At 49.2% G+C, this 24391-nt stretch overlaps 1 protein-coding gene across 2 annotated transcripts; it reads left to right on the top strand.

The window, feature by feature from the left end:
* Nucleotides 1–759: 759 nt before the first annotated feature.
* Nucleotides 760–23826, top strand: SGPP2 (sphingosine-1-phosphate phosphatase 2). Of its 2 annotated transcripts, XM_042820942.1 has the most exons (5): nucleotides 760–978; nucleotides 9096–9254; nucleotides 16034–16213; nucleotides 18085–18174; nucleotides 22077–23826. In XM_042820942.1, the coding sequence occupies exons 1-5, from the start codon at nucleotides 760–762 to the stop codon at nucleotides 22614–22616; spliced, it is 1188 nt and encodes a 395-aa protein (XP_042676876.1). In that variant the 3' UTR covers nucleotides 22617–23826. The 2 variants fall into 2 exon arrangements, with proteins under 2 accessions (XP_042676876.1, XP_042676877.1); XM_042820943.1 differs by lacking the exon at nucleotides 760–978 and having other exon boundaries at nucleotides 9165–9250.
* Nucleotides 23827–24391: the final 565 nt, after the last annotated feature.

Here is a 24391-nt window from a genome sequence, read left to right as displayed (position 1 = left end):
CCAGAGGCAGAGCAGTCATGTTGGTGTCATCTTCCCAAGGAAATGCCCCAAAACCCACGAGAAGTTTTGTGTTATGAAAATGTTGTCACCTAAATCCAAACGGAAATGTTTCCTTCATTCCAAAAATCAATCTATCAGGAAATTACTTTTCACAAATCACTTTCCAGAAAGCTTTCACCTTACCAGACAAGGAGCTTGCAAACTGCCCTTGTCAGCTCTGTCCCCCTTACCACGTTGGTTCAATGAGTGTCAGGGGCTGGGCCCTGTCAGGCACTAGCCCAGATCTCTGTGTGAACAGAAGAGCTTCCCAGCTGGTCCCAGATGCACAAGGCATGTTGTGCACCCATGGGCACAGGGCCAGAGGAACGTGGCTGTCAGCTTGTGGCCAGGAGCCGGCTGTGCCTGGCACCCCAACGCCCTCCTGTCCATCGTGGGACCAAGGCTGCGCGGAGATCCTCAGCAGCCCTCTGGCTGGGTACAGGATGCATTTCTGGGGTGAAAACTCGACCAAAACAAACGGCAAAAAAAAACCGGGCCTCCCCGCATCTTGACAGCGGGGGGGCAGAAGGGAGCACGGCCGGCAGGGGGCGTAGCGCCACGGGGCGGGGCCTGGCTGGGCGCGGCACAGCGGGGCGGGGGCTGCGCACCTGCGGGGCGGGGTCTATCGGGGCGGGGGCAGCGCACCTGCGGGGCGGGGCCTGCCGGGCGCACCTGCCGTGGCCCCGCGGCGGGGCTGCGCTGTACGGAGGCTGCGGCGGCATGGCCCGCTTGCTGGGCACACTGCGCGGCTCGCAGCCCGTGGCGCGCTTCCAGCGCTGCTGCGGGCTGTTCCCCGCCGGCGAGGAGGGCGGCGGCGACCCCGCCGAGGGGGTCCGGCGTCGCGTCGTCTGCAACGGGGGCGACGCGGGAGGGAGCCGCCGTCTGGAAGCCGCCGGCTGCGGAGCGCCCGACGGAGCGAGGGGCGGCCGCGGCCCGAAGGTGAGTGCGGGGAGAGCGGGGGCCGTGAGTCAGCAGAGCCGTTCCGCGTACGAGGGCTCCGCGGGATGCGGGGCGGCGGGGACGGCGATGAGCGGGGACGTCCCGGGTTACGAATCCGTAACCGGCGAGAACGCGGGGCGGGGGGGCCTCGTGGCCGTGCCGCAGGGCTCGCCCCGCCGCTGGCGGGCACGGAGCGCGGCCCTTCCTCCTGCTGCTCGGGGCTGCCCGCCCTCCGCAGGTGCACCTGTTGTGGTGCCGTGCCGCGGCTGCCCGGCGCCGCGTCCCCACTGTCCGTACGGCCGGGCACGGGCTGCGTTCTCCCGGCACTGCGGGTCGCGGGCTTTCTGCTCTGTGCCGACCGCAGCCATCGGGGCGGGGCTGCCCGCAGCTCGTCCTGCTGCGCGGAGCGCTTCGTGAGCGGGCGGCTTTGCGGATCGGAAGGAGGTGATGATGGCCTGCGAGTCTCTGTCCGGTAAACAGCCGCCGCTCCTCCCCTTGCGCGATGTCGTTCCTTTCCGCGTTCGACATCCAGTGCTCGTGTTGTCCTCACCGACCTCTGCTTGATGCCTTCTCAATTAGAAGGCAAACGGGATTATTGCACGCTGCTCGTGCTGAACTACGCCGAACCGTTTCAAGTAGATTGTGCACACATCCGCTGAAAGACCCGTCTCTGCTTGCTTTTGATCGGAGGCGCGCTTAGTGTCGCACTGTTGACACCAAAACCGTGCCCCAGCTAACTGTCCGTTGGCCGAGCCGTTCCTGCCACTGGAGCGGTTGTCTTGGGTTTCGCATAAAATAGGAAGGCACAAAGTGCCTCGGTGAGAGGGTGAACACATCACGAATGAGGCTCCACAACCTTGTGGGAGACTTGTGTCTGAAACTGGTTGGGAGGGACCTCTTCCTGATTTTCTGTGGGTCCTGAGGTCACACGTTTACAAACAGTAACTTTCTGAAGGCTTCTCCATTGTTGCAGTGGGTGGCCAAATAAATGTTATCTATGTTTAAAAAGAAGAGCTCTGCTTATCTGCAGCTTTTTGATGGAGGCTTTGTCCTGAAATTGATAACCTGAATTTAAGGCGATGAAGGAAAAAACCCCTCATTTCTGTAGACTTGCTCGTATTTACTTGTGCTTTCTCCACACTTCCTTCTTAGGGATGCTTTATCATCGCCTGCAATCTGTCTCTCTACTGTATGAGAGTACAGTTCATGTTTGCTCTGTAGTTATACCTTAACTGTCAGAAGTGCTCCAGGCTTGTGTAATGCTTACCAAGTGCCCAACAGCATTTACTGATCATGTAGCTATTGTGGCTCGTGCCCTGATGCAGAAACTAATGGCAGGGCTCAGGAGGTGATAGTAACGTCAAAGGAGAAGGTAGGCATGAACTGCATCTATCTCAGAAAGGTAAGTGAGGCGGGCTCAGCAGGTGAGAGATGCCTTGAGCCATGTTGGGAGAGCTGTAAGGGGGGCATTTCTGGCTGATGTGCTGACTCTGTCCTCCTGCAGGTTATAGCTGTGTTTGGAAGTGGCTCCCTTAGGAGGTGCTGCTGGAGAAACACAAGGCTCAGCCTCCTGTACCAACGGGCCCACGTTGCTCAGCACCCCTCCTGTTGCTCTGGCCCTCGCCCTCCCAAGGCTGGTACTGCTGCATGCACATGTCTGACTTTTGCTTTGGGATTCCTGTGGAAAGCAGCCATTACAGGATTTTGTAGTTGATTACTGAGAGTTTCACTGGGCAGCATGTGCAGCCCTGGGATTGCTGGTGCTGCTCGAGCCTCCTTATCCAGTGGTCAGCAGCACATGATGAGCAGGAGCCATAGCAAAGTCTGGCATGTGCTGCTAGGGACCAGTGTCTGGTGGTCTGTCCCAGCTTGCTGTAGAAGTTCTATGTGCTGATGATGATTGCTGCCCTGCCAGCTGTGCAGTGCTGCTGGAGAAGCTGTGGACAGAGGCGCAGGGATTTGCTGGGGGCTGCAGTGCGGATCTGGTGGCTGGAGCAGCGTCAGTGGTGATGGGCACTCAGTGACTCGGCGCTTCATGGCTCACAGCCTGAGTCATCCCTTTGGAGGCTGCTGGCCCTTGTAACAAGGAGCTGTCAGGGGCCTGGGATTAATTCCTGCACTTGGAGGTAAGCCACTTGCTGTTGTATAATTCTGCTGAACGTCTTAGCCCATTAGCTCAGCTATCAAACAGAAGAATAAGAGCTTATCTGCCATCATTTTTCTCCTTTGGATCTCTGGAGTCCAGGAGTAGGTTTAATGGGCAGGGAGCCAGGAAAATCTCTTCTCCCTGAAGGTTCCTTTAGACACAGAGTTCTTGTACTTCATCTCATATATATGCTCCGCAGGAAACACTTGCAGGTCAACTAGACAGTGGGAAAGAGCTATTGGCTGCCATGGCCCTCCAGGCTAATAAATCATAGGGTATCATATCATTTTATGTCTTGATTGCCTACAACTCATTTTTCCAAGGTAAACTATTGTTGGTCTAGATTAAGGTACATGAACACTGGTTTATTACCACTTTGTTTTATTGCTATATTAGTTGATATTAATGACTAGATTAAAAAAAAAATGTTTAATCCAATATACTGCTGTGGAGTTGCTTGAGTCTGCTTGTGCCAGTACATCTGGAGCACTGCAGTCTCCCTAACAGCAGCCCATAGCATTGTTATTCCCTGTGAGCTGGACTTGACAGAGGTAGAGCTGTCTAATTATGCTAACCAACTTAATTAGGTGCATCATCTTGGTGTTCCCCAGTTACATTTCTCTGTGCAGATAAAGAGCATTCAGATACCTCATTCTGCAGAAGTCAGTGTCAGGCACACAAGAGAGCTACAACTAAGAGCTGGAATGTGGTTGCCCACTGACCAGGACTTACAGAATAAAGCTGGGGGAGAATGAACAGAGCACCGTTGGGTTCTGGGGAACAGGCTGTGCCCAGTGGAGCATCTTGGAGCATCTCTGCTCCCTCAGATCTGGGATTTATCCATTCACAACTGTAGTTAACTCAGCAAATGTGAAGCCTTATACAGCACTACCTTAGGAAGCTGTGCCTTGACTTGAAACCTGGCCAGGGAAGCAATCTCTTCTCCCTGTGCTGCTGCCTTATTGTATGACATTTAAAAAAAAAAAAAAAAAAAAAAAAAAACACACCCAAACCTTCTTTATTGTCTAGGAGTGGCATACTGTCACTCTGCTTGTTTAGCTTCCAGAAGTCTTGTGGCCCTGTGCCTCTTGAAATAGACTTCTGCTGTAGAAACAGTTCCTTGTGCAGAAGTGAGCTGCTGGGTGTCTGATGCTGCTGGGCAGGAACACATGGATCATCTTTGGGGTTGCTTTTCCAAGCTATGGTTTGTGTCTAAGAACAAGTCTTAAGCTGCGAGCACACTTTTTGTTCAACCTGGAGAGATGCAAAATTCATTTGGGTTTTGGAGCCTCTCAAAATTCATCTGGGTTTTGGAGCCTGGAGTTTCTCAGCCTCTGTTTTGAAGCTGGGATCACTGTCCCAAACTGCCTGCAATTTACACTCCCTGGTTCTTTGCTTGTGTTTATCCTCTCTCCCTGCTGGTATTGCAGCTGTGTAACCCTGAAATGACTTCCTCTGCCACTGTGAGGCACAGGCTCTGTGGGGTACCTCACAAAATTGCAGAGTAATTCTGGAGAATTAAAATGCACAAACCTGTTCTCTCGCTGTACAACAGGGAGGAAGGGAAGAAATTTCCTTCAGCCCTTCCCTCTTTTGCCTCCCTCACTCTGTCCTTCCATTATACCCAGCTCAGCCAGCCTTCCTGGAACACAGGAGATGCTGGAGCTGTGGGAAGCTCCCAAAGTGTAAGAGCTGGTAGGAATTGGCTCTCCAGCAAATGTGAAGGAACTAATTTATCCAATCAAATGGCTTGCGAGTTTTTTTTTGAGTGTCACAGGGAATGCCTTTTGGCAGGAAGCAATGAGTGCAGAGACTCGTCAGGAGAGGATATGGAGTCAAGGTGCTGGATGGAAATGTGACTGGGGGCTGCTGCTGGTCAGATGAACTTCGAAGGAGCTGGAGGACAAGAACAGATCAAATAACCTCATCAAGTTGAAATTATGATTGGAAACTGACTTTAGTAGGTGCAGATGGCTATTGAATGTGTGGATATAGTAAGTACTTGATAACAGAATGGAAAACAGGGTTGGTGGTAAGAGCAGATCACAGCTAGACATGGCTCAGCCTGTTTAAAACAGCCGGCAGAATGAATGAAGTAGTGCAAGGCTGTTCCTTCAGCACTGCTGTGTTACATCTGATCTTTGGGCACTGTAACTCAGCACAAGCAGGATTTCTCTTTTTTCTTCTTAATTAGGAAGGCTTTCTGTTCGGAAGATGACTGTATTTTCCTTCATTAATTTCTCTTGTTAATTGCTAAACAAGTCATCTGTCAGCTCTAGTCTTGCTTTATTCTACCTTATACTTAAACAACTTATCAGGTTTCGTTATATCTACTTATATTTTTTTTAGTAAAAAAAGAGGCCTGGTTATGTTACTTACAGAACAATGTACAGAAATATAGCACTTAATTAAGTCTGCCTCCCAAGGTACTAATCAGGGCAGAAGGGAAAAGAATCTGAAAATAAGAGTACTGAAGTCTTCAGCAGTAAAACAAGATGTGTTCACTACAACCAGGACCTGTCCTAGCCCTGTGTGCTGAGCACATCAGTGTGTGTGCTATTTATCCCATGAAGTCTGAAGGGGCAACACTGAGCTGATGGGAGATGCTGGCACTGCTGCCTAGGGCAGCTGTCAGTGCCCCATCCCTGGAGGTGCTCAAAGCCAGACTGGATGGGGCCCTATTTGAGGGTAGACAGCACAGCTTGGAACGAGGTGGGCTTTGAGGTCCATTCAAGGTACTTTTTTGGTGCTTGGAATGAATTTTAAAAATGCTGAAATGCTACTGGAGGTCTGCCTGACTTTCAGACTCCCTACTTGTTTACCTAGGACCCCTGAAAGAGCTATGGCTGCCTGACCTACAGCTTGCCCACTGTCTCTGCTTACCCAGAGGCTGTCTTGCTTCTGTATTTAGTGGTGGTTCAGGGCAGTGTCCCTGACAGCTGTTCCATCAGCATGTGGCACTGCAGCTGCAAGCTGGGTGATGCTTTTCTGCTAACCAGCAAAGCACACATGCTTTTCCTGGTACTAGTGGAGCTGCTCACTGCTTTGTAGCGTTTTTTGTGTCTTCTGTTTTTCTCCCCATCCCTACACAGGGATTGTGGGCTCTTTTCCTGTGTCTTAACTTTGGTGGCTTCTCTACATTTTGTAGTGTAAAATCCTTTAAGAGAGAATAACTGCAGTGCATTAATTAGGGGCTCTGGGAAGGGAATTTCTAGTCTTCTGTCAAGCTGCTCTATTGCAAGTGAAGTAATGTAGTGACCTCAGAAACTTTAATTAATTGTGCACATTTCCTGAAAGACCCACAGTGGAGCTGAGAGCAATGCATTGCTTAATGGTGTCTCTGGGTCAGCTCAGCACCAGGAGGCCAGCGTTGCAGCACCAGTCCATGGAGTGGCTGGTGGATAAGCAGTGCCTGAATGTAACTCTTAAACAAGAGGTCCTACAGGGCTGGGGAGGAGGGTGGTGTCTCTTTGCAGCTTTTCTCCTCTTTCACAGGGTAAAAAACCACAGTCTCTGTGTTTCAGCTACTGGTCTTGTGCCTCAGCCATGAGCTAGGTGTTGTCTATGTGCATGCATTCTCCAGTGCTGGGTTCCTGCTGTGCTGCAGCACTTCATGCTGATGTCTCCCCATGGTGTGCCACCAGCCTTGTCATTGCTGTCGGGGCAGCAGTGTGCAGCACACAGCAGTGTGCACAGGCTGGGCAGTCGGCTGTGGGATTTGCTCCTGTGCAGGTTCTTCAGGCAGGCAGTTCATTTAAGGACACCGCACACACCCAAGTACATCATCTATAATTTGAGTAGTTGATTTCAAAGTAGATAGAGTTGATGAAAAGGGTGGTTTCTGTGGAATTATCCATCTTCTGCATCTGGGAATGCCACGGCTCGTCGTACTTCCTTTTGAAATGATCTTAAAATTTTGCCTTTCTCTATGGCCTTAATTATTGGCCACGAAAACCTTTCTACTCTGACTGAAAAGTGATGGCTGCAGGGCTGACTCACCCACAGGGTTTGGGGTTACAGAGGGCAATGAGTTACTGCAGTGTGAGCAAATCTCCTGCGGATCAGAGATAGAATACACTTGAATGTCAGAAGATTCAAGTGTTCACACAAACTACTTGCAGTAGTGTTTTCCTGCACGGAGGTTAGAACAGGAGAGGAAAGGGAACACGCTTTATGAAGCGTAATCTTCTCTGCTTTCTTTGGAAATAAAGGACATCAGCAGCAGTGTTAGTTGGCTGCTGGCTTTGACTCTGGTACAGCTGGAACCAAGCAGGGACCTCTCATGATGAACCAGTGCCTGAAGGAGCTTATGGTGGGCATTCCGTGTCTACGACTCCTTAGAATCATGACTGCAGCTCCAGACTTCCCTTAGAACCTGAACAATTGTTTTTTATTTTTCCTCCCCGGAGAGATGACTATAATGTGAATAGAGCTTTATCCCTCACCCCAAGAGGCTTCAGGTACAGAAGAATTACTGTAGGGATATGCCTGATGGTCTTTGATCTAGAGCACATCACTGCTGGTACTCTGGAGGTGGCTGCTTAATTGAGGTGTTAGCGCTGCTGGAAGAAAGCTTTCTTTTGGGACACATGAGAATGACCAGATATGGCTTAATGATCTCAGGCAGAAGCCTCACAGTTGCTAATTGCATTGGGGGTGTTTTCTAAGTGGTGTATGAGGCTTGAGACTTGGGGGCTGAGTGCTCTGCAGCTGAGCCATTGCATGCTGCTAAATTTACTTAGAGTGGTGCCGGTAACGTATCTGTGACCTCTATTACTAATACATGGGGGAACACTCCTGTAACCTGAGCACTTCAAAAGCGTTGACTCATCTTTTCTGTTTGTTGATGCAAAAATCAATTTGATTATTTTTTTTTTCCTGGGGTAGGTGAATGGATGTAACCTTCTCCCATCTTTCTTTTCTTGTTTTTGTGCAGTAGACTTCATCTCGGTATGGAAGGCAGGCTAAGGAAATGGAACTTCAAATCGCTCTTAAATGTATTCACAAGTGAATGTCTAGTGAACGTCAGGCAAGTCTTATACTTCAGCACGTAGGGTGAGAATTTCTCTCTGCTAGATCAGGCTCACGAGCGTGATAGTTTTCATCTGAGAAGAGCTTGAAGAGCTTAAATCAAAGCTGAGTTTTACCCAGCACGCCTTTGCTGAGACTTTTGTGCTCCCTCTTCACTCCTCATCTGTTGGATGTTCTTTCTGCCGCTATTTACAGCCAAATTCCATTTTTTTATTTTACTATGCGAAAGATGAAGAGAGAGCTGAGATTGGCTCTTCTCTTGCATCCCAAACTACAAGTTCTTTTCATATTTCCCTTGTTTCCAGAAGTATTTCTAGAAAGCCTGACTCGTGCTGCTGCTCTAGCAGGGCAGTAGCAGGCTGCTTGATGGCATCCCAGTCCCCACCACCAGCAGACAGCAAACCTTTGTGTCCCCAGTGCTGCGCATGGTGGTGGGGCCTCAGCTCCAGCCTGCTGCTTTTCAGAAGAGGGAAAACCAAGATTTCAGGGACTGTAAGTAAATTTCTGACTGCTCTAATGAGACAAACTTCAAATGAGAGAGTTCAGTGATTCTATGGTACTTGATTTGCCTCAACACAAGTTTCTAGTGAAAGCAGTGGTGGCTCTTTTTATCTACAAACGTAGAAACTTCCAAATTAAAGCATTTGTACTCTTCCATTAAATACAGATAACTTCCTTGGAGCAAAGGCTGATCTGATCTCTGGGAAACCTTTGTGAATGGGACTGCTGCCCTTTGGTAGTTCTGATGGATTTCTGACCTACAGAAAGTATAACTGAGCTATTGCCGTGGTCTTTGAGTGTAAACACTGAACTTTTTTCTTGGCATCCACTATAACAAAGTAATTGATTTAAGGACTGGGAACTGTAATGGTGAAATCCCTTTGATGTTTGATACAACTTGCTAACTTACTAAAACTTTCTAAAATCCTCTCCTTTTCAGGGCTGTGTACAGAAGTATGTTGTGAAGAACTACTTCTACTATTACTTATTCAAGTTTTCAGCTGCTTTGGGTGAAGAGATCTTCTATATCACTTTCCTCCCGTTTATCTACTGGAACATCGATCACTCTGTGTCTAGAAGGATGATAATCATTTGGTCCGTAAGTATTTTGATCACTTATTTATGCACATACTTCTTAATTCTGTAATTGTAACAAGTGAATATTTAAGAGTAAGAATAACCTTTCAAACCAACAGCATTATTTGTATGGTTCTCATATGGTCCAGACAGGCACTTCTGAGATTTGCTGCTGATGGCAGAGGTGTGTGTGTGCATGACACTGCAATGGATGGCAGAGGACCGTTGGCTTGTGCAGCATCTGTTCGTCTCTGCTGTCTTGGTCTGATGTATATTTTCAGCTCAACAACTTGCTGAGCTCTTTTTGATAGAGTTTGTACAGAGCAGCTGGTAAAAATGCTTCCTTTCCAATACTATGGTCTGCTATGGATGGATTTTTCTTATACTGGGAAATCTTCCTCCCTGGGTGCTTCTGTGAAGGCTGCTCATACAATTCAGGCTTGTTTGAAATGGGTATAAACCTAAGGAAGGCTTAGATCTTGTAGGCTGCAGCTGAATGAAGATGCTGCTGCTGCAGTTCCTTCAAACAAACAAGAAACCAACCAAAAACTCAAAACAAAACCAAAACAAAAGCAAAAAAAGCTGCTACCACCACAAAAAAACCCACAAAAAAACAAAGCAACCTCACATACAAAATGCACATGCACAACAGGTTCCCTGAAGACCAAAGCTTAAAAGCATTGATTTTTTTTATTAATACAGCAGCGTTCTTGAATGAACGAACAGGCTTCAGTATTGCTTTAGTGTTCACAAATGCAGTTTAGAAAATCCAAAATATATTTCTGGTCTTGCACTGAAATCCAGCAGGTAACTGAGAACTTCATTCTTCTGCACAGGGGTTGAACATTCTGTTGCTGCCATTGCTTGTCCTAGCATTTATCAGGTCTTTACCCAAATGAAACTCTTTCAGAACAGAGAAGGGAGGTAGGAAGCATCTCTGGTGGATGATGGACCCTGAAGGTTTGATTGTTAATCCACTATGATTTAAGAAATTGAAACTTGATAAAAACATGAGTGGGATGCTTAGCTCTTTTTCTTCACAACAAAGCTTGTCCTTGACTTAGTCAATTCTGGTTAGTAATATTCTCTCTTTTTGTCCAAATAACATGATTAGAAATAATAAAAGCAATTTGAATTGGATCATGCACTTAAAATGCATTCAGTCTTGGGCAGAGAGCATCTGCTCTTCTGTGCCAGTTACCCTAGTCAATAATTTCTTATAAAAAGAATATGAAAAATATGAAATGGAGAAGTAGGCGGACACTTACTAATTAGAGCTGGGTTTTGGCCAGGACTACACCTACTTCATTTGGAAGTGTGCCACAGAAAATGATAATTGGTAGTTTCTGCTGTCTGCTTTTGCAGATTGCTCAAAAAATGACTTCTCAAAGCTGCCTGCGTGCCTCTGAAGGCTTGCCTTGCCTTTACCAGGAGTCTGCCTGGTTACTGGCCAGGGCTAGCCTGGCTTAATTACAGTATGCAAGAGTCCAGTGTTATTTTCCCAGTTCCTGAAGGAGTTGTGGAATCAAATTTTTGTAGTGAAGAGGGGAAAAGGAGAAGCTGTTCTATATATATACAGGCTTGTGACGATCTGCAGTTTTAGAAGCTCGTGCAAGTTTGACATAGCAATAGAAATACATGTGTAGGCTCTGCATTAACGTGGCAGGCTTGACTGGGTGGCGTACTTGCTTTTGAGAAGGAGGAGGCATTAGTGGTGTTACTGAGGGGTCTCGTTCTGTCTGTGATACATCGGTTGTGTGTGTGACATCAGGACTGGCCGTGCTGCAGGGGAAGTGCCAAGGTGTTCAGTGTGACAAGTTGGTACTTTTCATCTTACCCAGGGGCTTCAATGACAGAATGAGGGTCCCAGATTGTTTTGGAGAGTCTTCCCTTAAATGTCAGAAGCATTAATTCTGTTTCCAAGGCCTTCACAGCATTTTATCTGCAATAGCTTCTGCAGAGCCAGTCATCCGTGGTGGAGAAGGATAAATTCCAGCTGGAGCAGGGCCAGGAATGGCTGGGGAGCAGGCTGTTTCTGAGCAGGGACTGAGAGCTGAAATAAGCCCCAGCCAAATGAAATCAGAGAGAGGCTGATGCTGGTGAGAATGGTGGGAAGGAAGGAGGTTCTTAATGTAAAAACACTGAAGCAGAAACAGATGTGTGGAAGATAGCCATGAATAAGCCCAAAGTTCTGACGTGCAAGGATTGAGGTCATAGCTTTAGAAGGGCAGAAAGAAAGATTATGGAAAGAGTATTTCAGCAGCAGTAGGGGACCAGCCTTTACGCTCTGGCTGTGTTTCCCAGTCTTGTGTCCTCCAAACCAGCTGCTCATATCTTTGGCTTAATTGGTCAGTTCTGTAGAATGGGGGCTGCAGTCTCCTCCAGATGTTTTGGGAGCTTAAACAGTATGTGATGCTTCTGTGATGCTCTTCTCCTTGGGATGTGCACAGACTTTATGGGCAGAGGAGGGAGATGGGTGTCTGATGCCCTGCAGTGAGGCGCTGGGCACACAGCCTGGTGTCAGCACATCCCGTCCTCTTCCCTTTGAAGGAAGTACTCTTTCACCTGGATTTGATGCCTGGGATTCTTTCTGCTTCAACAGAAGTGGAAAGCAACTTGAAATAAGCCAAGTCTCAGATGTGCTTTAAGTTTTTCCGTGTATCTCAGCTTAAAAGGTGAAAACATTGTTTTCCTTATTTTCCACAGTATGTGTAAATGTGAAGTGTACCCACACCTCTTTGAAGCCTATAAAGCTGTGATTTGTGCAGTATAAATAACAGCCACCTGCTGTGGACTTTGTCAGGGCAAGTATGGCAGCATGGTGTGATAAGCTGTGTTGAGGTGCGGGGTGGGCCAGGCCTGGGAGTCTGGGTCTGGCTTCTTGCTGGCCGCCCAGAGCAATGGCCTTCCCAGGATGCTGTGGCTCTGGTGCAGGGGCATGCTGAGCTTTGAACTCAGGGCAACCTGCTGTGATAACGAGCCGGGATCTGCCCGTGCTCACAGTGCCACAGTGCTTTGCAAGCTGAAATCTTGGCTGCTTCGAGAAGTTGCTTTGCAGCAACCTTTGCTTTTATTGGTTGTTCAGCCCTAACAAAGGTTAGTGGTTGTGCTTTTAGTGGCATTTCTCCAAGATGAGCTCCTGACAGTTGATCACATAACACACTAGTCCAGCATGTGAGCCCTTGGAAGTGCTCTGTGATGCTGTGCAGAAAGCCGTGGGGCTCCTACAGCCCAGTGTGTCCCTGTGTCCTGTCTGCCCCTGTGCCCTGTGCTGTTTGGCCTCTGTACCCTGAGAGAGTACCCAGCTTGACAGCAGCGAGTAGCAGCCCAGGAGGTGTGGGGCAGCAGCATGCAGCCATGTCCTCATCCTGGGGCTTGACCCAACTCATCTGCACCATCGTGCCTCATAAGAAGCACTGAGCTCCCTGATGAGCACTGCAGGGCCTTTACTTTAGGCACAGGATGTAAAGATGAGAGGCTGTGAGTGGTGCCAGCCAGGGGCTTGACTTAGTTCCTCTGTACTGAGTCAAGGTGACTGCTCACTCAACAGCCTGGAGGAGAACTGGCACTTCCAGGATGCAGGCTCTGCTTCTACTTGGCCAATTTCCCACGCATGGCAGCTTATTATTAGTGCATCCCTACTTTTTTTCCTCCCTCTGGTGCTCCTGACGTGCTCTGTCACTTCCATTGGCATACCAAGGCCGTGATTAAAACCAAAAGCAAACTCATTGTTAAGCTGTGTATTTCCATCCTAGGAAGGTGATAGCTGCAGAGCTAGCTATGGAATTGCTATTTCTGAAGCACAGCAGTGGGTTCAGCGTCAGGCTGGTGCAGCACAAGTCCCAGGGAAGAAGGCAGTGATGCTCTCTGACCCCACGTCTTCTCTAGAATTTCATCTGTACCTTTTAATAGATCAGGAGTGCAGCCGGGGAAGCTGTACAATCACAGGTTTAAAACAAATCTGTTCTTTCTTGCCATGGTTATACCCGATATTAGAGTACAAAGATCAGAACCAGCCTGACTGCCCACTGCCTGCATGGCAAGAGCCTCCCTGCTGGGCTGCATGGTGGCTGGGCCTGGCCATGAGGGGCTGTGCCATGTGCCTGGAGCTGCCACAGCAGTCAGAGCCTGCTTGGTGAGCCTGGGACCAAGGGTGGGAGGGAGTGCATCTCTGTGGTGGAGCACGTGTGACTCAGGGCAGACTTGCAGGAAGTCCTCAGGTGAAGGATATAGAGGTGGTTGCGCTGCTGTAGCGACTGCTAATGGTGTTGAGGTAATAAATGGTAATGCTGCTGACCAACAGTGGCATTGAAGCCTTGCCTTTGGACAGTGCTGTGTTTCTGTGTTGCTCCTGGTATCGCCGAGATGCTTCAGGAGGGGAACAAGGAGGAAGGCTGTAGCTAAGTTCCTTTCTAATGCTTCTTGTATCTCAGCTGAATTCCCATGTGTTCCTTTGTAGCTCTCTGAAGTTAATTACGTCCCACACAGCCCATCATGTTTTTGGCTGTTGCTTTAGTAATGGGGAAGTCTTCAGGTTCAAACAAACTTCCCCATGCAAAGACAGGTACTTATTAATGCACTAATTAAAATTACTTACTCTGAAGAGATCTGCAGATGGCTTTCCCCCAAAAGTGCTGAAAGTCCCATGTGTCTGCATGGCCGAGTGGAACAGCTGGCACCGGAGAGATGTACAAAGAGCAGCACAGAGCTGCAGTGTGCCACACTGGGTAGGCAGAAACCTCGCTGAGGTGGGGGAGAAGCAAACAGGACTGTACAGAATGAAGGAGTGGCTTACATGGAAGTTTCTGCTGCCTACAAGACAGCAAATTGTGTCTGAATACCATGTGTCTATAGGTCTGGAAATGCGTAACAGTGCTTGGTGGTCGGTTGTCTGGGGTTGGGGTGATTTCTACCCATCATGAATGTGTTCTGGGGCCATTGAAAGGTTTTTGATGTTGTGCAAATAAGTAATTCAAGTCAAGTGTTGTAGTGGAAGCTTAGTTCTGTATTTATCGTGTCCCAGTGCTCATCTCTCCCTGTTTCCAGTGCTCCAATGCTTGTGATTTGCAATGTTTGTTACAGGGGCAACTCACTTGTTAGGCTGAAAAAACCTGCTGCAAGTTGCTTGTCTTCTTTCCTGGAACTATTAGAGAATAAATCCAAAATCACAGAGAAATAAGGTGAGGAAATCTTACGTAAGAGAGAATGTACCATTAACTGAGAGAGGTGTGTGCTGCCCTTGGAAGATGAGACCTGCAGCAGAGCATGGGTCAAATGTACCCTGCAGTGTGATGCTGTGCTGGGAGCCTCTCTTGTCTGTGTGACACCTGGAATACAGGGACCCTCTAATTGTGGGTAGTGCAGGAGCTCTGTGCTGCTCTGTGCTGTGATGCACGGCACTTGTTTTTCCTTGAGGAAACTGGCTGCCAGGGTTGTCGTGCCGTACCCACATGTGCTGCTTTGCTCACTGAGCCAGGGCAACGCTTATAAAAACCTGTGCACCAAGGTCTGGTGCTGCAGAGAGCAGTGCTGAGCATATGCTGGGTTTCCATGGATGTCCTATGGGTTTGGCTCACCTCTCAGTGCTGTAAGGGGCCATGCAGTGTGCATTTAAAAAAAAACTGTAAGGATGAGAAACTAATTTGGAATGGAAGGAAAAAACGTGATGATGCCCGGTGTTCCTGCTTACCCATACCACCTCCAGCACTCAGGATGTTTGTGTCCATCAGGGCAGTCCCAACACAGCCTTCATTTGGAAGATGACTCATTTCCCTTTCTGTAATTCTCTTACATATTAGTGCTAATAATACTTGTCCAAGTGAAAGTTGTTATTACAGAGGGCTACTGATACACTGACTTGTCCCACTTCACCTCTGAGATCACGCACGGTAGCCTCAACATTTCTCCTTCTGTTTAGGAACCCTTGGCATTTAACTGGCTTCCAAACGTGTGCCCACATCCATTTGGAAATGAGTGGCATGAACCAAATAAATCCGTCCGGTGGTTTCTTTAAGAGGTTGTTTCCTTCTGCTTAGGATGGCACAGGGTATGGCGCTGTGCCCTGTGTGTCACTGCCCAGCAGCAGCCAGATGTGCCCCTGGTGATGTAGTGGTGTGTGGCTCACATGGTGAGGAGCAGAAGCAGAGCAGCTGGGGCTGCCTGGCAGCATGGGACTCTGCAGGGTGTGCTCCACTGCAGTCAGGAGGATGAAGGAACTGGGCATTTGGGCTTTTGTTCTGTTTTGTGAACCCTGAATCCCAACGTCCTTTCGACTTGAAAGCATTTTTTAAATGCCCTTTGGGAGAGAGTGATGCAGCATGGCTGTAGTGGATATGGCCACAGATGGGCCTGTTGCTGTTCTACCAGGAAAGGTGTTGTTTTAAGAACTCTGCTTTCCTACTGGAAGTGGGAGAAGCAGAACAACGAGCTGTCCTGCTTTCACGACACAAGGAAGTGCAGTGCTTGTTTTGCAGCAGTGGGGTTTCAAGGGAGAGACGGGAAACTTCTGCTCCATGGTGTGGGGTGGGAGGCAGCCATCCACCTTGCACCATCCTGTGCTGCTGTGTCTCATCAGCAAAACCTGCATTTAGTTCCAGTTCTGATCCAGTTACCTTGCTGTGCAGTAAAACCACTGCTGCCTCCACTGACCAGGATAATGGAAAATCCTTTAATAATTCAGGGCACAAGTTCTGCCCTTGGGTGGTAGATTTAGCAGCAGAAAAGCTTGGAGCTGTGGTTCTGGGGTGGCAGGGTGGGAATTGGCTTTGCTTGCTGACAGCCTGTGGCATTTCCTCTCCCCAGATTGTGATGTACATAGGGCAGGTCTCCAAGGACATCCTCAAGTGGCCGCGGCCCCTCTCACCACCTGTTGTGAAGCTGGAGATGCGGACAGATGCAGAGTATGGGATGCCTTCCACCCACGCCATGGCAGCTACTGCCATTTCCTTCTCCTTTTTCATCACGACCATGAACCAGTACAAGGTAAGGGTTTTTTTTTTTAAAAAAAAAAAAAAAAAAAAGCTGTTTCTTTTTTTTAATAAAAAGTAGGTCTGCTTCTAGCAAGCTGCAGAAGACACAGCAAACCCAAAACTGTTGCTTCTTCCAGAGGAGCTCTCTGTATTCATTTCCAGTTATGTTTGCTTTTCCGTTATTCACAGCCAGCTGATAATGGGAATAAGAATTTTGTTGGAAATTTTGTTCCTTTAGCACAAACCCAGTTCAGTGTTGCTTGGAGGCTGTCGTTTTCTTGGTGACATGAAAGGAACTGTGTGTCATTTCATTTTGTCTGAGGCGGGAGAAGCGTCCTTGGAAATCCCCTGGCTATCACTTGTTAGGCTAAATAACATGTAGCACAGCTCAAAAGCCTGTTCACTGCAGAAGCAGCACCAGTTTTGCTGCATTGCTGCTTTAGGCTGCTTAGGGAGATCCCATAATAATTATTTTCCCCAAACCTTCAGCCTTCCTTCAGCCTTCTGCCTACCTAAAAAGGTTTGTTTCCTGGAAACCTATTGCTCCATGGTGATTTTGATTCTGGTTTATAAATCCTAACAAGCATTTCCTGTGTTCAGCAATAACAACGTCCTGGCTGCAGCATATTTAAGCGTGTTTCTCATCCTCTTCGAGTGAATTTCAAAGTTAAACTTACCTCCTAAGTCCAGGGGACTCTTGGCCTCGTTGGGGTTGTCCCTGAGACACCTTGCACCATTCCACCACCTGTTAGAAAGATTTTCTTTGTTAGAAAGGGCCCCAGCTCTCTGGGCTCTGCTGAGCATTGCTGTTGCTCAGAGCGATGGATGAGCAGCAAGGATGCGGACATGTCCTGCGGCAGGCTGGGTCTCTGCTGTAAAAGCAGCACTGTCCCCCTGCTTTATTGTGTTGTAGTAAAACCATGTGGGGACAACTGCTGTAAGGAGTCACGCTGCCACCCCTTTTGGTGCACCAGCCCCAAAAGCCTTGGTCAGCAGCACTTTCTCCTCCTCCTAAGCTAATCACTGGGGGTGAGACAATCAGATCTTCCCAGGCTGTTCTCTACCTGTCAGAGACTTCCATGGGACAATAAAGCTGCTATAAAATAATTACGTGGTTTAATTGGCCTCTGTTATGAATAAAGGAATCTACCAGTACTTCACAGAGCTGCCCTCATCATTAGTAACTGGGCTGGCCCAGCTCCACGACTGCCTGCTGGAGAGGGAGTGGGGGGAATAGCTGCACTGAGGGCTCTGAGGAGCAGGAAAACACAGCTGTGTGAGCTGGGAGCAGCAACCACCCGGAGCTGGGCTGGCTGGGCTATGGACATGGCTGCAGCAGCATGATGTGGTCAGGTGCCAGGCTCTTGGCAGGAGGTGGGGGCTTTGTGTCAGACATGGGAGAATTAATCCAACTTTTTTTCTGTATCATAAAACTGTCTTGTTGGGAGTGAAATGAACCCATGGGGCTTCTTTTCAGTTGAGCCCTAAGATGGGATTTGAAAGAGCGGAATAAGGTCTAATGTGTTAAGTTTATTAATAGACCCATAGACATAGAATGTCTTGGGTTGGAATGAACCTTAAAGATTGTCTAGTTCCATCCCTCTGCCACTGCCAGGGTTACCAGTTATTATACATTACCAAATGCAATTTGTTTTTTTGAAAACATTGATTTATTTCAACGCTCCCCTCCATGCTAGTTGGTACCTCAGAGAGAGGGCTGTGTAAAACCACCTTCCTCGGCAGATGGCTGAGCCTCACCTGCCACAGAGGAGCCCCCAGCTTCCCTAACAGCTGTGTGGCGGCTGCACTCTGGTACCGGCTCCTGCTGCTGCACCACGTTCGCGTGCACGATGCTGTAACACTGCGTTTGTTTTGCTTTTGCAGTACCCGTTTGAGCTCGGCCTGATGGCAGCGTTCGTGTTCTCCACGCTGGTGTGCCTCAGCAGGCTGTACACGGGGATGCACACGGTGCTGGTGAGGCTGCACGTTCCTTCCTTCCTTAGGGTGGGCCTGGCCGTGCCCTCTGTGTGACCGCAGTGGTACGCGTGCCGTGCCCGTGGTGAGGCTGTGCTTTCCGAGGCGGCTGTGAGGAAACCCTTGGGCTACTGCTGTTGGAACCTGAAGGGAATGATGAACACAGCTGGGGAACCCACTGCCGTGTGTGGGTTTGAGAGCCAGGCGAGGATGGTGTGGGACGCGAGTTGTCGCTCTGTATTTTGAAATGTTAATTGTAGGAATGCACTTGAGCAACACGCGGCTCCGTGCCAGGCTGTTGTGCAAGGCTCTGCATCAGCAGGAAGCGACTGGGAGCCGTGGGGTGGTGGGCAGGGCAGCCTGGGGAGCGCAGCTCCTCAGGACAGGCTTTGAAATGGCACTACGGGCAGCTGCAAGGCTGGGCTGGGAGGGAACTGAGCCTACGGGACTGAGAGGGGCAGACTTGCTGTGCAGAAATAGCACGGTGCTGCAGGGTGAGCTGATGGCCGTGCTCTGTGGGTATCAGCGCTGCTCTGAGAGCTGATCTTGGGGTAAATGCTGCTACTTGTGGCTAATGGGGATCATCACTGCTCTGTCATGTGAGGCCGTCAGTGTGACCCTGTTCTGCCGTGTGAATACAGCATCTCCCACCAGCTGGAGATGCGAGTCTTGGTGGGTGCATGTGAAGAAATAGTGCATTTTTTTGTGACTGATAATGGTGCTGTAATAAGGGGAATTGATGAGTGTAAGAAAGAGGGCCCTTGTGCGATGAAGGTTGTCTATAAAATATAGCCTGACCTTCCCGCCAGGCCTGGTGGATCAAAACAATATCTTAAATCTCATCTGGAGACATCCTTTCTTCACCAATGACCTTAAGTCAATCAGTAAAAATTCCTGGCATATTTCCCTTGCTGTTCCATTATAATGAAAGACGCCTCTAAATTTAGATGGATTTTTAGGGTAAAGAAGAAAAAGTCTTTTGTGCCTTTGACCCTATTAAAAAGGGCTTTAAAATAAGTAAATAGAAAAAGCTCCCTCACGTCACTAGGAGGAATGCCACCCCTGAGGCCACACGTCGCTCCTGGGGACGCCTTTGCACACTGTGGTGGCACGGGGAGCTGGCAGGTTGCACGAGTGCAGCCCCTCTGTGCGTGGACATCTCCATGTGGGCATCATGGAGGAGGGCGTGTGGCTGCCTGCTGATAGCAGAAGTGTGGTGGTTTGAGAGAAGGGAGTAGTAAGCACCCATTAACCTCAGCTGTTAGGAGAGTTCAGCCATGGGAAGGGATGGAAGCAGCGCAGTTGTTCAGAGATGGCTTAGGTACAAAACCTCTCTCTGCTGTCCTAGCATGAGAACATTCCGTGTTGGTGGAGAAGCAGAGGAGATGCAGGGTGTATGCCTGCAGGTATGGGGCCCGAGGAGGTGCAAATGGGGATTACCTGGATTACAAAAATGTGGACGTTTTTCTGTCTCAGTGTTGTGTTCCTGTCAGAATCATGTGGTGCTGGGGCTGATGAGTGCTGGCTCTTCTGAGCGCAAATTCCAGCTGGATGTGGGACTGCACACAGAAGGGCTCTGAATCTTTGGAGGAGTATTTTGGAGTGCCACCATGTTTGGGTGCAGGTTTGATGTCCTGGGTGCCTGTGCAGGTGATTGCAGTTCCAGCATGTCTTCAGGTTCATTTTAATGGCAGGCATAGAGCAGGGTATTGCCTTCCAAAAGCCAGACCATATGTGTTTGTACTCCTAAGAAAAAAATGCAATGAACAGAGAAGGAGCCCAATGGTGGGACCCTCCAGGCTGGCAGTGAAGGACATTGTCTTTAGGCAGCAAAGCAAAACAGTGACTTTCCAACTCAGATCTGCAGGCATGAGGTCCATTCTGTGTGCAGCCTGAGTGGAGGGGGGCAGGAAGGGGAAGGCTCCAAGCATCACTATCTCGGGCAGAATTTACACCTGTCCTAATTTGAGAATTCCTTTGTAATTGCAGGTCACAATTAGAGGAGAGGCTGAGCTGCTTACACAGCCAGATGGGCAGGGGCTGCATTTCCTGCCAGCATCCTGCCACAGGGTGAAGCTGGGGTCTCCTTAACACACAGCATGGAGATGCCAGAAAAGCACTTTTTCTTTCAGAAGCCACAGAATGGCTTGGTTTGGAAGGGTTTCTCCAAGAGGAGATGTGCTAAGCCTATGTCCTGTGGGAAGACTGTATAAAGCAGTGCTCTGCTAGCTTTTTGATTGCACAGCCCTATCTGTACAATACTTTTGGCCTTGCTCCCCAGTATATGTATATTTGTAGACCATGCATGCATGTGGACCCCTGCGCTAACACGTGTACAGTGAGGGGACAGCATAGCATGATTTGAAGAACTGTACCCAGGTCCCTGAAGTAGGGGGTGTCCATGTGCAGGCTGTGCTCCCATGTCTGTTTTCTTGCTTAAAGCCAAGCGTGCCGTGGAGTTGTTGCCTGGGAGCTGTAAACAGCTGAAGTTCGGCTGTACTCCAGTAATGCATTTACCAGAAAGCTATTAAATATTTGTTGTGAACAAGTCCCCTCATTCTGGCATAACTAGAAATTAAGTTCTTATAAATAATTCATGTTAGACTGTGACCAAGCATAGAAGTAGTCAACTGTCATGACTTGCTGAAAAATATACCATCTTGAGAGCAGGACGTTGCTGTATGTGATTAACTACAGCATTTGCAGTGAATTTCATGGTCGCAGTACAAATTCTGCTGCATCTTGAGCAGTATCTGGAGCAGCACGCTGACGCTTCTTACACTGCTTTCATACAGAAAGCCACTGTTTTGGGGAAGCTTTTGTCTGCTTCCTCAACACTGCTCTGAACAACAGTCAATTTCTCAAAACATCTGATTTCTCTCTGTTAATAAATGAGGTTTTAACCATGGGCTTGCCTCGGGTGCCTAAATGCAGCCAGGTTTCAGAGGCTCAGGCTATAACTTCCACACTACCCTACTCCTGCCTGGGGGTGCCCTGTTCTTTGTGTTCCTGGTGGCCATCTGCAGCAAAGAAAGGCACCTCTCCATGCAAAATGGGCAAGTGATGATCCAATGGATGTTATGAAATTACTTGTAGGATTATGGGAAGGGTTTGTGCCAAGGCATTTTCGCTTAATGTCATCCCTGGGATGAAGCTGTGTGTCTGTCTCTTCTGTTGAAGTCATGTCTGGACAGTGACCATAAAGCATGGTGGGGGGGGGGGGGGGAATCTTCTGGTCACGTTCGATATCATCACTGACCTGGATGAAGGGATAGAATGCATCCTCAGCAAATTTGCTGATGAGACAAAGCTGGAAGGAGTGGCTTACATAGCAGAAGGCAGTGCTGTCATTCACTGAGTCCTGGAGAGGCTGGAGAGTTGGGAGGAGAGGAACCTGAGGAGCTTCAGCAAGGGCAGATATTCAGAGTACTACACCTGGGGAGAAATAACTGCATACTGAGTACTGAGTTGGGGCTGATCTGCTGGAAGGGAGCAATGCAGAGGAGGATGTGGGTGTCCTGGTAAATAACATGTTGGCTATGAGTCAGCAGCGTGCATTGGTGGCCAAGAAGGCCAATGGTGACCTGGGGTGCATTACAGAGGGCATGGCCAGCAGGGCAAGGGAGGTGATCTGCTCTGCCCTGGTGAGGCCACACTGGAGTTCTGTGCCCAGTTTTGGGCTCCTTAGTTTAAGAAGACAGGGGTCTCCTAGAGAGAGTCCAGCAGAGGGCTGCAAAGATGACTGAGGTGTGGAGCATCTCCTGTACAGGGCAGGGCTGAGAGCCCCGGGGCTGTTCAGCCTGGGGAAGAGAAGCCGGTGCGCCCTGGTAGCAGAGGATGGATGCCTTACAGGCAGTGAGGAGTTCTGTTTTGCAAAGCCTTTCACGGCCATCTCTTTGCAGGATGTGATTGGCGGGGCGCTGATCTCCGCAGTGCTGCTGGTGTTCCTGTACCCTGTGTGGGACAGCATCGACCACGTGCTGCTGACCAGCCCCTTCTGCCCGCTGCTGTCCATCGCTGTGCCCCTCCTGCTGTGCTACAACTACCCCAAGCTGGACTACTACAGCCCCACCCGTGGGGACACCACCACCATCCTCGGGGCTGGAGCTGGAGCGACTGTGGGGTTCTGGCTGAACAACCAGTATGTGGCACCTGCCTATGTGGACAGCAACATGGGATTTCATCTTGTCACCGGTATCACGGTGGTGCTCATGCTGGCCAGGTTCTTTGTAGGGCTCCTCGTTATCCTACTGACACGGCAGCTGGTGAAGAATGTGGTCCTGCGTGTGCTATGCTACTGCTACATGTTCCCCATTGCTGACCTGGATGCCCGGAGGAGGCTGGAAGTAGAAGTGCCGTATAAATTTGTAACATACTCGTCAGTGGGCTTCACTGCTACTGTCATCGTGCCACTGCTGCACAAGCTGTTGGGGCTGATTTGAGCCTGGTTCCTTGGCAAGTAGCACATGGCACCACCATTTCAGAGGGAAGTTGTTCAAGTTGTTGTGATCAACTTGATCAAAAAGGGTTGTTGCCTTTCTGCACTGGCAAAACACTCAGTTCTGAAAATTGGGGAGGACTCGCTGAACCCAAATAACTTTGAGTTAAACATCATCGATCCCACTGATACCGGATCCCATAAAGTAGTGACACATGGCCAAGGTGGCTGAGCATAGCATGTGAGCACAGCATGAAGCCACGTCCCTGCAAGTCAGCGGTGCCATGGACACACACAAGAAAAGAAAAATCCAACCCCACAGAGTGATTTCTGACCAATCTCTCTCTAATCCTGACCCAAAAGATTGTTTCCCTGTATGGTGGAGCAGAATGGTGGCAGCAGTGAGGCTTGTGGTGGTGCTGCTTGAGCCCAGCTGTGTCCATGCAGGGACCGGGCGCAGACAGCCCCTGCAGTGCCCTGGGCTGAGGGCTGATGCTGAGCTGCCACATCACTGTCTTCCGCACATTGCAGTACTGTACAAAGTTGTACAATAGCATTAGCAATGTTCATAGGCATGCCATCGCTGTGCTGCTCAAGCTGCTTATTTAACAGTGTGTACTTGCTCTAGGACCAATGAGCTGTATGACAAATACAGCAGTGAGTGTGGTCTGCTGGGCCAGGAAAGCACAGTGCTGCGCCACAGAGCTTGGGGTGGCCTGTGTGCCTTCCCTGCCTGTGCACACGAGCTTTAGCTGTACAGCACGAGCTTTAGCTGTGCACCTTCATGCTCATGGCTGCAAGGTTGACTCGGATGTAAGGCAGGTGCTTTGCCTTCTGTTGGCTGCCTGTACACGCACAGCCGAGCCTCAGTGCCAAGCTGGTGGCTCTGGCTGAGCAGCTGGGGCACTTGAAAGAGCCACGTGATGTCAGACACAGTCCGTAAGCTGCAGAAGGAAGGCAGGCAGAAATGTTAGCGATTTGTAGGTTTGCCCAGGCTGCGGTTAAACTGTTTTAAATTAGAGTGTGTGGACACATCTGTCTTCACATGTGCACGCAAAGAGTTTGGATGGATTTCCTCCCACACTGCCGTGGTGGGCGTGGGGCTGAGGCCACCAAAGCTGCTAGGTCCCCATTTGGCCCCATTCTGGTGCTGCTGGACGCAGGCGGGCAGGGGACACGGCGTCACTGCAGGTGGGACCTGGGGAGCTGAGAGGCACAGCCTGGGGGGGGGGGCCCGCCCCCACCTGTCTGTAACACTCCTGTTCTGAATTGCAGCTACTTGGTGATATGGGAACTTGTGTAAGCTGTACAGAGATGCTTGGATTTATAAAGTATGTGCACAGATATTTTTATCTTTTATAGTATTCACCCATATGGGATTCATGTGATACATGCAAACTGTACTTGGTTCAAATTTTAAAATATAAATATTTTGCAAGATTTGGTTTGCTACTGTGTTCATGTTATGCACTTTTTCACTACCTGCAAGTGGCTGCTGGGCTGGGAGGGGCTCCCAGCTGGAAGGGAGGAACAGGAAATGTTTGTAGTTGCAGCTCTAGCCCTGCTAGTGCCTGCTCTGAGCAAAACTCCACATTTCTGCTTCACGAAAGACCAAATCCTGAAGCAGCAGTGAGAGACTGCGGCCCCAGCACTGCCTTCTCACTCAGAGAGCATAAATTCACAGGAGAATTGGGACACCCAAAGAGAGAGAAAATCATGCGTGGAGAAATACGTTTAGTGCATGCACACATGCCTGCAGTCTGCTGAAATGCAAATCTG

The sequence above is a fragment of the Centrocercus urophasianus genome, unplaced genomic scaffold (assembly GCF_019232065.1).
Source record: "Centrocercus urophasianus isolate 14NV4802_14NV808 unplaced genomic scaffold, USGS_Curo_1.0 seq_19, whole genome shotgun sequence".
Taxonomy (NCBI): Eukaryota; Metazoa; Chordata; class Aves; order Galliformes; family Phasianidae; genus Centrocercus; species Centrocercus urophasianus.
The sequence above is the reverse complement of the archived record's forward strand: the minus strand, read 5'-3'. Positions and strand labels throughout refer to the sequence as shown.

Bases quoted from the DNA above. Each gene is read 5' to 3' on its own strand.
- SGPP2 (XM_042820942.1), top strand. From the start codon at position 760: ATGGCCCGCTTGCTGGGCACACTGCGCGGCTCGCAGCCCGTGGCGCGC. The intron at 16,214-18,084 runs GTAAGGGTTTTT...TTGCTTTTGCAG, and splicing joins CGACCATGAACCAGTACAAG to TACCCGTTTGAGCTCGGCCT. The intron at 18,175-22,076 runs GTGAGGCTGCAC...ATCTCTTTGCAG, and splicing joins CGGGGATGCACACGGTGCTG to GATGTGATTGGCGGGGCGCT.